Source organism: Sphaeramia orbicularis, chromosome 8 (assembly GCF_902148855.1).
Source record: "Sphaeramia orbicularis chromosome 8, fSphaOr1.1, whole genome shotgun sequence".
Taxonomy (NCBI): Eukaryota; Metazoa; Chordata; class Actinopteri; order Kurtiformes; family Apogonidae; genus Sphaeramia; species Sphaeramia orbicularis.
In genome coordinates this window covers 40747758-40762499 of record NC_043964.1, presented here as the reverse complement: position 1 = coordinate 40762499, position 14742 = coordinate 40747758, and the positions used below count along the sequence as shown (strand labels likewise).

Here is a 14742-nt window from a genome sequence, read left to right as displayed (position 1 = left end):
ATCCTGCACTCGCTGTGTGCTGTTGATCGAGTAGCTCAAGATGTTTTTCCAGAACTCAAAGAAATAAACCTTTTCAAGGGAGGAGCAGCAGAATTATGGATAACCTTAAACAACAGACACACATTTGTATACATGATTACATTTTCAAAGCTTAAGTTCTTATCATCTTTTCATGGTCATCAGATATGACCCATTTGGGTGTTCAGAGGCTCTGTAGTTACCGTGGAAACACCGTCATCTTCTACAACATTGATTCATGAGTAAAACCCAAGGAGTCTGATAAATGAAAGTGAATGGAGATGCTTGTTTTTATGTTCAGTTATTGATAACTTCATTGAAAAAGTCATCTTTCCTTCAGTTTTCTGTTCTGATATAATAACCCTCAACTTAAATCTAAGCTTTTATGAACATCTACATGATCAAAGATGAATTAAATATTTTAAAAATACCTGATTTCCACTGAAAAAATGCAAAATGCAGGGGATAATATTATAGTAAATGGTGATAAATTACTTAAGAAAAGTTGAATAGAGAGAAAAAACTATTTCGGAACTGTACCACTGGGTCTTTATGGGTTAATATAAAAATCCTAATGTGCAAAGCAAAAAGTCGTGAGGGATGAAATAGAAAAATGATATGACACATGTTTATTTTTCAGTCAACTATATGTTTCCTACAGAAATCCAGAGAGACTGTGCTGGCGTATTACAGTAAATAATATGAGCAGTGAGAAAGGTATAGATTTTTTTTCTTACTTAAGCCATCATATTCTGGCAGTTTGCCCAACACACATCACCTCTGTTTCTAAGCAGTGCTCTACATCGCTGATGGATTTATTAATATCAAGCTGGAGCTGAAGATTTTTCTTTCTTTTTTTTTTTTTTTTTCCCTGGCATGTCAGAGTAAGTGAACTCCTCATGAACTCACAGCAGAAAGGTGCAGGTGCCATCTGGATGGTGATGTATTCCTTTTGTGAATGCATGTTGACAGAGAAAGTGAAGAAGGAAATTGTAAAGCATTTGGTTTTCTAAGTTAATCATTTATAAATCATAAACTCTGACAGATGCAAACACACAAATGAGACGCAGAGTAGAGCTTCTTGTACACTAGATGGCACCATAAACTAACCTGAGACATGACTAGAATTTTGAAGAACTTCATAACACACAGAAATGATCTGTTCTCTCTGTCATACAGAATAATATTATATTTGGTTCAGTATTTCAGGTGTTCATTCTCCTGTTAGGTGAGAAACAATAGCTAGATCAGCATAGCCAGATATAAAGGAGGATATGTGAAACAGAGAGAGAGAAAAGAGAGTGGAAAGCTCAAAATTATGCATTAACATCCTTTTATTTGCATTCAGTTAAAGTAGAATGAAAATGGTAATCTCCACAGCTGAGCACCAGTATCTGCAAACAGGAAAAAATAAGCTTAAACTGACATCTACAGACAAAAGTATTTATTTTATTTCATTTTATTTGTGTTTTTCTATGCATGTGATAAAAAAATAATAATAAAAAATACATATATCTTTTTTTATTATTATGAAAAGCAATATGTTCAGCTTTTTCCAAATATAGAGCAACTCTGATCAAGTCCATAACTCAGATTATGGACAAAATCCAGTGGAAAATCAGCAATAATAAAATGAAATATTCCCAAACAGAACATTAAAACCTCTAAAGACGATTGTTGTGCAAAAATATAAAGGTCGAGGGAGACTTAGATAATAAATGGAGCTCAGACTTACTGCCCACAGACTCTCTTACAAAGACCTTTATGGGCTTCATACATCAGCAGCGTGTTTTGATCATTAACTGGGCCGCAAAGTCCAGAAAGCTTCACCCAGACTTGCCTTTTTAATGCACTTGTGTCCTTTATGTAATAAAAAATCTCATCAGACTAAAAAATGGACTGTGTCATTTTATACCAAAAACCCTGAAGCCTGTTAGTAATACATCTTATATGTTAAACTCATATTTTACTCCCCATGTGCATTCATGTCCAGGCCTGCTGTTTATCACTACAATTATTAGGACCAGTTCAGGGAGAAGAATATTAACCACATTACTACTTGTATTATTCTCTCTGAAATGAAAGAACATGCTATTCTCTATACGACTGGGAAGATGAGTTATTTTTCTGCTGCAGACATGTTGAATATTCCACACATTTTCCCTCACACACCTTAATCACACACCTTAACGCCTTTAGTTTCTGTGACATAGAGCTGTCTACATGTAAAGCCCACAGTGTACTTGTGTGAAAATGCGCATCAAATACTAATTCTATACAAACAAGAGCTGGATCTCTCACATGCCGAGGATTTTCTCACACTTATCTTGTTTTTTTCTCTGTATATGTGTGAGGGTTTTTTTTTTTTTTCATTCTCTCCCTGTGTCTCTCTAATACATGCTTATTCCATTTCTAATGTGTGTACTCATAGTTATGCAACACCCTGATATTAACATATAATATTGCTCCCCCTGACAAGCATGCATAAATGAATGTCACTAATAACAGGTCCCACTCGGGCCATCATTCTGTCATGACTGCAGCTGTAGAACTGATCCACAGGGAGCCTTGAGGCTGACTTACGGCCAAGTATGCATGTAATGTGCCAGAAAATATTAAGCCAAAGGGAGAAAAATCACATTTCCTTATTTAATCAATATTGATAAGCAAGCAGGATCAATGCAGCTTGGAACTGCATATTCAATGAAAACCCATAAAATAAAGATGTTTTTCTCTGAGGCTGTACACTGTAAGTATGCATCTGGTGGAGCAGCATCAGCAGGATTGGAAATCTGATATGATACTCCTTCAAAAGATGTTTGATAGTGTGAACCTCCATTCACTATTCACAGTGACAGCCACAGTGGAGGAAAAGTTAGCTGTGGGCTGCAGGAGGAGGACAGAATGTACAAAAGGACTGGTTTCATACTGCACGAAGCAGACGTGTGTTCCCATCTAAGTTCATCTCCCTCACTCTCTCCCTCTCTTTCTCTCTCCCTCTCCCTCTCTCTCTCTCTCTCCCACTCATTCCGCCTCAGTATTAACAGGCTGGATTTGCTTGAATACCGAGGACATGCGCGCTGAACAGGAGGAGGAGGAGGAGGAGGTGTAACACAGACTGGCTCCTTCTGATGTTCTGTGTTGACTCCATGATCACTCAATTATGGTGCGGGTCGTTTGTTCTTGTGGGAAAAAGCAAAAGTGAGGGGTCTTTATCTGCATTTATAGGGAAGAAAATAGTCTGTGATCTTTTTTGATGTTTTTGGAGCTTGAAGTTTCTTCCCGAACCTTAGAGATATCATTAGATTTTTCTAATCATTGACAGCCCCCGCCGCCACCCTGAAGTTCATTGTTATTATTCTGGCCGCCGGGATGGTGGCCTTCATCGGAGCGGTTATCTGCATCATCGCCGCCGTCCACACCGGATCCTCCAGGGCTGCCGCGGCTCAACAACAACCAGCGACCGACAACCATTCGCTGTATCCGGACACCGCCGCGCAGACTCCCGCCGCCGGAGGCTCTGTGGCCCGTGCGGGGTCTCTGGGCGCTCTCCATGGTTCTGAAACACCCGACTCCGAGGCGCCTACCTTTAACATCGGGTTCGGGGGGTTGGACGGGGTCACTGGACTGACCGGGCATGACCCGACCGTCAGTCGGCTCATCTGTACGCCGATCCCCGCCGGGGAGTGCAACCCAAAAAACTTTCAGCAACAAGCGGATGACCCTTCGCTTTACGCGGGTGAAGACTGGGGCTACCTTCGTACCACCGCCGACGAGCTCCGGCAGACAGTTCTGCAGCAGAAGGACCAAATACTGACCGACCAGAGGACCATCAGAGAACTGACGGGGAAACTGTCCGAGTGTGAGAAGGGGCTGAACGGCCGCAGCAGCGCGCACAGACGCGGGAGCGCTGCGGGTCTGTGGGGGGGCAAAAGCGCGGCCGAGGAGTCGCACCTGGACCGAATCATGGTGCGGGACAGTCCAGATTCGACGTCGGACAATGCCCACTATCTCACCGTCAGGGCTGTGGATGAACTGGAGCAGGCTATCACTCAGCTCAAAGATCGCATAGAGAAGCTGGAGGTAGGTAGAGTGTGAAAAACATCAGCCCTGCACATAAATCATCCTCTGCAGGAAGTAATTAATCCCTGGGAGAAGCCTGTGGTCCCACATGGCAGGGCTCTGAAGGAATACAGGAGGATCCCCCACAATATCATACTATCTGCTTTGAATATTTAGCCTATACATTGAAATGCCACCAGTTATTGTTACAGCTTTTGGTTTGTTTGGTTTGCTGCTTTTAGATTTCTGTACAATTCAACATTAAATAAGAACAGGTGAGCTTTCCAAAAGGCTTTAGATGTTGGCATATATGCTGCAAGAGATTCTCATGAAGCTTATCACCAGTAAAGAATAGAAGCAAAAGAAAAGATGCCCTTTTCAAGGACTGCAACTCTTATACAAAAGGTATCATGTGACTGAAATTCAGAATATATGAATGCAAACTGCTAATAGTGTCATCATGTTGTGATTTATGACCATAAGCAAAAGAAAAGGTAGAGCAGAAAGGCACAAGTGAAGAGAGATGCAAACCAAATGGAGGGAATGGACAGAGACATGGATGAAGATAAGGAGGGGGGAGGAAAAAACAGCAGAGGGAGAAGGAGGAGGTGGAGGTGGAGAGGAAAATATAGTAGAGTAACGTAAAACACGCTCTTATCTGACCAGAAATCCGATGATGTATAACCTCATTTTTGGCTCAAGAAATACCATGCATAATTTATGAGTTGACTATATTTGTTGAAAGCACAGACTTCTCTGCAGTATGGTGCTCCTCACTCTCATAGTTTATGTAGGACATGTTTGTATGGGTCATGTCTTTGAGGATTTTTCCCAGAGTAAAAGCAACGCCTCAGTGCGCTTTTCTGCTCTGAAGTGATAAGATACTGTGGTCAAACGAGTGTCTTGTCATGTACAACAGTAATACAGTGTCACGCATCACCTGGATTTATTTTGTTTCAGTGTGTTTTTTCAACCACCCAAGTCACATTTTCATGACCAGTATAGGTATGTGGCCTACTTTAGATTCATAGTGTGGCATTTTTCTCCCATCCTGTAAACAGGTGAGTATGCAAGAAAAGACACACCTGGGAATAGTCAGGTCAAAATAACTGTGTTGAGAACTTACGATCATATTATTCTTGCATGTGGTCTGCTCAGTTTTTGCTGATTGTGCCTGCATTCAGAACAAACAAAATGCGGCAATTGTTTACCGACTTTTTTCCCACTTTTTTTTTTAAGTGGAAAAAGGCATTAGGTACTTTGTGTTGTCATCTTTCAGGTTCCTTTTAGACAACAAATAGGAGCTTTCTTACAGTTTTTGTTGGCTTCTTCAGCAAACAAATACATAAAACATGAACATGAGTGAAAATATTGAAGAAAACATTAAATACCATCTTAGAATGAGATATAAATAGACCAGATTCTATTCAACTGCGCCAAGTATTTGCATAAAAAAAACACACAGATGTAAGAATCATTTAGTTTTATTGCCAGATCTCTGCAAAAAGTACAGACATTTACAATGAATGATTTCCACATAAGTGATGCCGTTACAACACCTACACTACAGTCGGTTTATATTGTGCACATTGTGTATTTTGCTTTAATGCAACAGAAGAACTTGCCAATTTGATATTGTTTTCTCTCTAGAAACGTTTGACATCCTCACATGTAAATGCCTGCCTCGGAGCCTAACCCCAGGCTTAGTAACAGAACTGTCAAATAATTTTGAGAATAGTCACATGCCAAGACTCACCAGAGCATTCCTGAGTTTTTGGTACTTATTACTTTTATTTCTGATTTAGAAGAAACACCAGCCACTGTTTAAATGTGTTGTAAATAAAACATTTTACATCTGCAAAACACACACAAAAGGCTTTCAACAGAAGAACAAGAGGAAATTGTCCAAATGCTGTCCCTTCATTGTTATTTTCTGATTCAATATTTAAACAAACGCTAGTTTCTCAAAGCTTCTGGGCTTTTCTATCAAAGCTATGATGTTTAATCCCCTCGCTGTTGTAGAAGTTAACTTCCCATGCACTATGAGGGAGCAGAGTGCACGTTGCACACCATTTACTGTTCAAGAACACAATGTATATGTATTTTTTATTTTTTATTGCACAGATTCCCCTGTGGTTTTGGTGTATATTAGTTGTGGATATCTTTGGTGGATATACTGGATGATATACTAGATGAATCCTGCAGAGTCTGTATTCCCCATGTTACTCCCTCTGTGGTTTGGGTATTTTATTCGGTGATCTATTATGCAGCGGAGTCAGGCAATTTGTCGTTGACTGAAATATTGAGTTCTCTCAGCAGCCTCTCTGACTTTCAATTATTTGTTGTGTTATACGTAATTGAAAAAAAAGAAAAGAAGTTCCCTTAGGACATGTGATGCCTCAGCTTAATGAAGTTTTATTCTGATCAAAAATTGTATTTGTTAAAGTGGGTTTCAGGATTGGTTTGAAGAGCATGCTGTGCTTTTGTTAACACACATTCCTTTCAAAGAACAGCTGTGATACACAATCAGTCTACAGCTTTAAAACAGTTTTTACTGAGTAGTCATTGTCTGAGTAAAATGCATAACAATAATATGACATGAGTTCATGTTCCAACTTAAAACAGTAGATGAGAATTCTCAGGAAGAGTATGCAAATGTAGACCTCTGTGAAATGAAGAGGAGAGCCAGGAGATGTAACAAAACCAAAACAACAAAACACTTAAAAGACTAAACAAGAGACAGACAAGATGTAAAAGATGAAACAAGCTGAAAATTATGGAAAGGTAAAAGATTTAACAAGAGAGAAATATTGTAAAGGATCCAACAGGGTGAAAATTATGCAGCAATATGAAAAGGATGTAAAAGAGGTAGCAACAAAAACTAATGATGTAAAGAACTGGAAAAAGAAGAGTTTCAGACACATTATTTTGACAGTGGAACAGTCAGTGACATATTAGACAAAGGAACCGTGACATCACCCGTTGGTTTCTGAACTGACATTTTGAGTTCAGTAGTTTGTTATTTAGCTATTGTTGTCTTTTTGGAAATTGAAGTGACTGTATTTGGACAAAATGGGCAGAACGTAGGGAGTCGGAGCAGTCAGGGATCATGGGTGAGTTAACGCTAAACCCAAACTTTCTGACTTCATCAAGCACTGCATAACAAGTCATTAGGTCTTGTTTGGGAAACCTATTAACCACAACTACAGTGCAGCTGTCTGTAAAGAAAAATTATACTTCAGTAAACAAAACGAAAGTCTAAAAGTCAAACTCTGCAGGTGCTGTCAAACAGACATGTCAAGACGCCTGAGATGTGAGTAATGGAGGATCATTTTGAATCTGGACCTCTCATTAGAGCAGGGGTGTCAAACTCATTTTAGTTTAAGGGGGAACACACAGACCAATATGATCTCAAGTGGGCTGGACCAGTAAAATATCAACAGTGAAAAAAGTAAAACTACATTTTGAAAATGTTTCTATCTACAAACTATCCTTTAAAAAAATTAAATAAGATGAAAAATCTGAAATTTCTGTAGGAATGATAAGTATATTTTTAACCACATTATGCTTCAGTTTATCATTTACACATGTGCATTACAACTCACAGTGGATCTACAAAGACATAAAACATTTAGTAACAGACATAATATTGTTAAAACTGCATTTATTTTTCTTAATACATTTCATCTTATTCATGGATGTTCATGTTAATCACATTTTAAAGGATGGTTTGTAGATGTAAACATTTGCAGAATATAATTTTACTTTTTCTGCACTAAAACAAAGAAAAATTTGTCATTATTTGTCAGAATTGTCATTATTTCTAAATTATTATTTCTATTATTTTACTTGTCTGATCCACTTGAGCTCATATTGGTCTGTACATGGTCCCTGAACTAAAATGATTTTGACATCACTGACAGTTAATATCTTTAGTGTAATTTTGGCATTTCACAAATTCACTCCACAGGGAAGATTGGACCATGGACCAGATTGGTCCATGGGCCGTATGTTTGACACCCTTGCATTAGAGAGTCAAAATAAACAAAATAGGAGTCCTGGAAAAAAAATGGTTAACTTGGTATTTTTGGAGGGTAAGTTACGGAAGTCTGTGAGACAAGGCTTTTTGGTCACCGGCCATCAGCAGTATTACAACTTTAAGGCTTTATTTTAAAGCTTCTCGGTCAGTAACAGTGTAGAAATTATTGGAATTAAAGATGCATTTTTACACACTTGGGTCCTAATGAGACAAAAATGAATTCCATGGTCCGAGGCTGAAAAAGTAAAGACAGTAGATGAGTGAATAAACCCATAAAATATCACACTGCATTCTGTACAGTGACAAAACACTGTCCATAGTTTCTGACGCAGTTTTCCTCCACCGTGTTCCTCCCTCTGCAGTCCGACATCGGGCCATTTCCTCACAACCAGACGGACAGCAGTACCTCTGGAGCATCGGAGGAAGTAAGGATGACTGGTGGCCCAGAAAGGTTGGCTGATCCTGGGCACAGAGCTGGTGCAGACAGACCCTGGAGGTTGGAGGATGTGGAAGGGGAGCTGGAGAAGAAGATGGAGCTGCTGGAGAAAGAGAGAAAAGCCCTGAGGCTGGAAACAGAGAAGCACAGGCAGGAAATTGACCGGGGCATCAATAAGCTACACCACCGCATCTCAGGACTGGAGGAAGGTAGTATTAAGAGTTTAGAAAAGCTCATAGATTGTGTCTGAGTGAGTGCGTATTGAATTAAATGTTTATGTTGAGATAGAATTAAAAAATTAAGGAGGTATACAAAACAGTTCAAAGTTGGAGGGCAAAGGGAAATCAATGATGAAAAGTAATTTGTTATGAAGAAAACTGACTTTAAAATTACCCCAGACATTTTGTATTCCCTTAATTAAATCAAGATATGAGTTTTTTGATGAATAAATTATGTAAAACTTATGTAATTTAAAAAGAAAAGATCAGATAGACTGTGAAATGCATGCAAGTGTAGAGAAAACAGTGAGTCCATTTAATCTGCTGGTCAGATGTTTTGTTGACTCTTTATGTTTTTTTTCTAGGGATCTCTGGTCATTCTTTCCCTGAAGGCTACAGACTGTCCTTTCCAAAGAGGACAAACTACATGTACGCTGTTGTAAACCATCCCATCCCGAAGCTCCACGCCTTCACCATCTGTCTGTGGCTGCGGCCAGCGGAAAGAGGCATCGGAACGCCCCTGTCCTACGCCGTTCCCGAGCAACCAAATGAAGTGGTGCTGCTGCAAGGCCTGCATTCTGCTGCAGAGCTGCTGGTCAATGACAAGGTACTGTATCAATCTATAGCTGCAAGGCAATCTAGAGAGGCAGGTCATATAGTTCTATATACTGTACATCATATACAGTCTCTGCACTCACTTGACCAGTCCATGGACATTAAAGGTTAAAGCACATTAAGGCCTATAGGTGTCACTTAGAAATGATTCATATATTAGGTCTAGTTCATTTTATATTATATTGTGTATAATAATAAGGCTGTGACTGTGAATATTTGTAAAATTGATTTTATTTTAAGTATATTGCACTACAGCAATAAAATATGAGGAAGCAGAGATATTCATTATAAGCATGTATTATTTCTGGAAAAAAAACAAAAAAACAACAACTCTAGATTACCTCTAAAGCCTTTGTCTATTCCAATTTATTTTTCATATTTTGAGATAAATTCTGCTAACATACCTGTCTAACTAACATTTAAATTAGCCATTGAATATTTAAAGTTTGAAACTCAGGACGCTGTTTTTATTTTACACTATGATGACTACATCCTACATTCTGCGGCACAAATCTGGGTCCCTATGCAGTCACGAAGTTTTCTCTTTCTTTCATCATTTCAAGATTTCCAGTACTGTGTTAGACAAGGCTTACTGACTGACTTGAATTTTTAACAGTTGTACTCTAGATGACAATCCCTGGTCTTGATCAGTCTGCAGTGGAAGAATATTACATTGTATTAGCATACAAATAAGTAGAACACATCAAATGATATAGCCAGTTTGGCTGACAAGCTAAATAGCCTCATGCACATGAGTAAATGACAAACTAAGGAGCCACCTTGGCAGCCTTACATTGTGTGTTGTGCCTTGCAGTGGCGCATTATATAATTCAGCAAAGTCATTATGGTAATAGATGCCTGGAGGAAAAGTTGTGTGTCCTTGGAGGAAGCAGAGTGTCTATGGGAATTTCATGTATAACACCTAAGTTAATTTTACACACCCGAAGAGAAAAGACATGCTAATGGTCTGGATGATGAGAATACATGCATGTAGCTGCAGTGTCCACTTACATACAACACAAATATCTTATTTTTCTTAAGTTGATGTTAGTTACAGGGTGGAAAACCCCATGAAGCCCATGAACCCCCTGAATAATGTTTATAATAATAGAGGCTGTTTTTACCTGTGCTTTCATTTCCAAAAACAAAATAAGAAATTTCACCAGAGAATTGAACCACAGATTTTTAGATGCAAGTCACATCTGTGACTCCTTGATCCACCACAGCTTCCTCTCCTTACAGCCTTATATTACATATAATATTACATACTTCGTGTGTGTGTGTGTGTGTGTGTGTGTGTGCGCGTGTGTGTGTAGGTGTGTGTGTGTGTGTGTGTGTGTGTGTGTGTGTGTGTGGGCCTATGGGTGTAAATGGCTGAATTGCTGCCGTGTGGCTTTCCTCCCCAGGGTGCAAAGTGTTACTCCATTTATCTTATCTGCTCATTACCCAATCCTAGGTGGCGCAGCTGCCTCTGAACCTCTCTCGAGGCAGCTGGCAGCACATCTGTGTGAGCTGGAGCCAGAAGGGAGGGGCCTGGCAGGCCTTCCAGGGGGGGAAGCTGAGGGGAGAGGGCCATTCACTGGCAGCAGGGCATCACATCAGACCTGGAGGAGTGCTTGTACTCGGGCAGGAGCAGGTAAATGCCCAAAAGAATGAAGAAAAAACTGAATGAAAACTAAATGAATTATTCCAACAAGTTATGACAGCTAAGAGGAGGGTAAAGCTGGCAGTTTACTTTAGAGGTAATCAAACATTGTGTGGCCTTCAGACTGCTGACTACAGCACTTCTAGGTCTTTTTACTACAGTGGACTATTCTTTGGGTTGTAAATACATGGTAAATAGAAAAACGCAGGACTTTGGGAGTCACAGGCAGAAGTAGACACACTGAATGTACATATTCTGTTTAGTTTGTGGTGTACTGCCAGTGTTGAGGAGGTTAAAGAAAGGTAGAGGGTTAAAGAAAAGTGTGATAAATAATGATAAGAATTTAGGGTAATGATGCCCAGGGGACATATATGCACCAGGGTTATTATAGTTAAAGCAGCGTATGACTTTCATCACTAATTTTTCTTCAGATTTGTAAAACCCCAGTGATACTCTACTTATCACTAATCCATTAGTCTTTCTGCGCTAATGCACCTAAATCCCCTCTATCACAGTGAACAACTTCGAAGATGACTCCATCACAAACAGCCTATATGTTTACATTCCAAACCGAAACTTCACACGGGCCTTTTCAGAAATTTAGCTGTGAAGTGCATTGTGGGAATGGAAATTCCACGCAGCCACAGCAGCAACAAACATAAGTGACAAACAATGAACCTGTGCCTGTGACCGGGACAGAAGAAATGGAAGGAATCACTGTAAGTCAATTGTCATCCTATAATACGGGGTGTGTGATCGTGGAAAAACAATACTAAGACATCGGTTTCATGGCATTTTTGGCATATGTTAGTGTGTAGGTTTATTATACACATACTGTAAGGAGCGAGTGAGCAGTGAGGGCCCGGCCATACCCTTGTATACTTGCGAGGCACGGGTTCATTGCTTGTCTCCTATGTTTGTTGCTGCTGCTGCAATGTGGAATTCCCAGTCCCACAATGCACTTTGAGACTAAATTTCTGAAAGCCCGAGTAAAGTGTTGGTTTGGAATGTTAACAAATGGACTGTTTGTGATGGAGTCATTTTTGAAATTGTTCACTGTGAGGGAAGTGATTTAGGTGCATTAGCACAGAAAGACTATGGATTAGTGACAAGTATAGGCTATCAGCTGGGTTTTGCAAATCTGAGGAAAATTTAGTGATGAAAGTCATACCCTGCTTTAAAGAAACTCAAGTAAAACCAGCAGTGGAAAATTAATTAATTTTGCTGAAATGAAAATAAAAATGTTAAACTAAAAAATGATAATAAAATAAACCAAAACTAATTCACAACACTTGTAAAATGTTCAGTCTCATGTGAATTTTTTTCTTCAACCTAAAACTCTTATTTTGACAATCGTTCAAAATAACACTTTTATAATCTTCACCATCAGCTGATAGTTTACATTACAGTTAGCTTAGCTCTGTTTTTAGACAGAAAAAGCCACAGTAAAACTACAAATCAGTGACCTTTGACCTGTGACCACTAAAATGTTTTCACTTCATCACAGAGGCCAAATGAAAATTTGTGCCTAATTTTGCAATATTTTGTTGAGCTGGTCCCAAGACAGAGTAATGAGGACCAATGGACTGAAAGACAGATTGAACTTCTCACAGAGATGCACCATGGACACGTCTAAAAACTACTATCAACAATATAACTTTGTTTATTGATGTTTTCATTAAAGGTTAATGACATACAATGAAAAAAAAAGGCTTTGCATAATATGAATCCTTTTATAAACTGTGACTTCTTTCATTTATCGTATTGTTATCCATTCTTTCTTTCCTGCCCTTTTCAGTCTCATAATCCCTCAAAAAGTCAAAGTAGGACTAAAAGTAAACATAAATCAAACAAACTAGTCAGAGGTTTCTCTCAGTGGAAATACAAAAGAACTACTCGTGCACTTATTAAACCTGAAAAACCAACCGCAGACCTAAGCCAAGAGGCAGATCAGCCCCCCCCCGATCACCACCAAAATTTAATCATTTGTTACTTGTGCCAGTATCAATATTTCCTGAAAATTTCATGAAAATCTGTCCATAACTTTTTGAGTTATCTTGCTAACAAACAAACAAACAAACAAACAAACACACAAATCAAAGTGATCACAATAGGTAACAAGTGTTCAGAGAACGCAAACCTCTACCAAGCACCCCGAACGGTGTGCATGTGTGGATCGACTATTTGTTTTTAAATTAAACAGTTTCAAGGTTGTTCCATACAGCAGAAAAAGTTGAAGCTTGGTACCAGTCATGTGTATGTCAAATTATATTAAATTCCAATCAATATTTGTTCAGTTATAATGAAAAATGTGTCGTAAATGGGATTTTCAAAGTTAAATTGAAATGTCCACAGAGTCCACATTCCACAGTGGGTGTGGACAATTTTGTGCCAGATACAAGATGTTGTTATAAGCAACGGGTGGATCAAATTGGACACTAATCGGAGTCGTTTTGAATTTTTTTATGAATTTTTGAAAATTGCTCAGTGATGAGAGACAGGAAAATTTGAGATTTTATGACCTTGCTGTGACCTTGAACTTTGGCCTACTTGGCCCAAAATTTAATGGGTTCATCCCAGGACCTAGGCCTATCTGTGGGTACAATTTGGTAAAGATGGTTGAAATAGTTTTCCCATAAAGTTGCTAACAAACAAACAAACACACAAAGAAACAAACACACAAAGCAAAGTGATCACAATACCTCCTGGCGGAGGTAATAAGCGGATGTAAAAATACTCTTTCATCTGTTTGTCCATTTAATCCAGCTCCACATCTTCAGTTCCCTGAGCTGATCCTCTGTGTGTGAACAGAAGCGTGTTCTGAAATCGTCATCCTCCTCTGTCACACTGCTCCCCTCCAGCTTCCTCCTGGTGACACATCTAACAGGAGCTTCTCTCCCTGCAGGATTCCCCCGGTGGAGGTTTTGACTCATCCCAGGCCTTGGTTGGAGAGCTGTCCCAGGTGGGCGTTTGGGACCGGGTCCTGTCCCCCAGCCAGGTGGCCAGCTTGGCCCGCTGTGGCAAAGTGACCCAAGGCAGTGTGGCCCCTTGGACTGAGAGCCAGATCCAAGTTTACGGCGGAGCCACAAAGGACCCGGGAGAGCCTTGTAGTAAACACAGCCGGAGCGCGCAGTGACCGATCAACAGCGGCTTTGGAGGAGAGGGGAAGGTGAAGAAGAATGGGGGGGGCATGAGTAGCCCTTTAAGAAACTAGGATTCCATCTGCCCAGTAGTTGTAGCTTAATGGTACGACATTTTTTAACCTACTCTGTGTGGCTTGGACTGACAAACAAAATATGGCTTTAAAATTTTATTTTTATCAGGAGCAGTGGCTTTTCAGTTACTTCTAGCAGCCATAGATTCACCAAAGAGGTGCAGAACCATATCAGATGGTTGTTCTTCCAAAAAAGAGATTTGCTATAGTATGGACCACATTTATTTCCACATAACCACACCATCTTGGACCTAGCTTAAATGGTTTACCGGCACTTCACCGAAACAACTCGTCACACATTCAGTGAGTTATCGAATACTGTGTTGGTATTTATCCAGACTGGAACCCTGATTTATTATGCATGTACAAAAATATGACTTCCTATCACTAGTATTTCCAAGTGAAGTACAGTGAATATACAGTAAATATTAACAGTCCTTTTTTAATTAGTCACATAACTTTAAGTAGAGAGCTATACGTTGCTAAGATTAGCCA

At 39.5% G+C, this 14742-nt stretch overlaps 1 protein-coding gene across 1 annotated transcript; it reads left to right on the top strand.

Annotated features, from left to right (window-relative positions):
- Positions 1-3076: 3076 nt before the first annotated feature.
- Positions 3077-14435, top strand: nptxra (neuronal pentraxin receptor a). The gene is made up of 5 exons (XM_030141945.1): positions 3077-4101; positions 8482-8764; positions 9139-9380; positions 10845-11024; positions 13939-14435. Exons 1-5 carry the CDS (start codon positions 3391-3393, stop codon positions 14167-14169), a joined length of 1647 nt encoding a protein of 548 aa, XP_029997805.1. The 5' UTR covers positions 3077-3390; the 3' UTR covers positions 14170-14435.
- Positions 14436-14742: the final 307 nt, after the last annotated feature.

Excerpts from the sequence above, each read along its gene's own strand:
- nptxra (XM_030141945.1), top strand. The coding sequence starts at position 3,391 with ATGGTGGCCTTCATCGGAGCGGTTATCTGCATCATCGCCGCCGTCCAC. Across the intron at positions 4,102-8,481 it reads ATCGCATAGAGAAGCTGGAG|TCCGACATCGGGCCATTTCC; the intron begins GTAGGTAGAGTG and ends CTCCCTCTGCAG. Across the intron at positions 9,381-10,844 it reads AGCTGCTGGTCAATGACAAG|GTGGCGCAGCTGCCTCTGAA; the intron begins GTACTGTATCAA and ends ACCCAATCCTAG.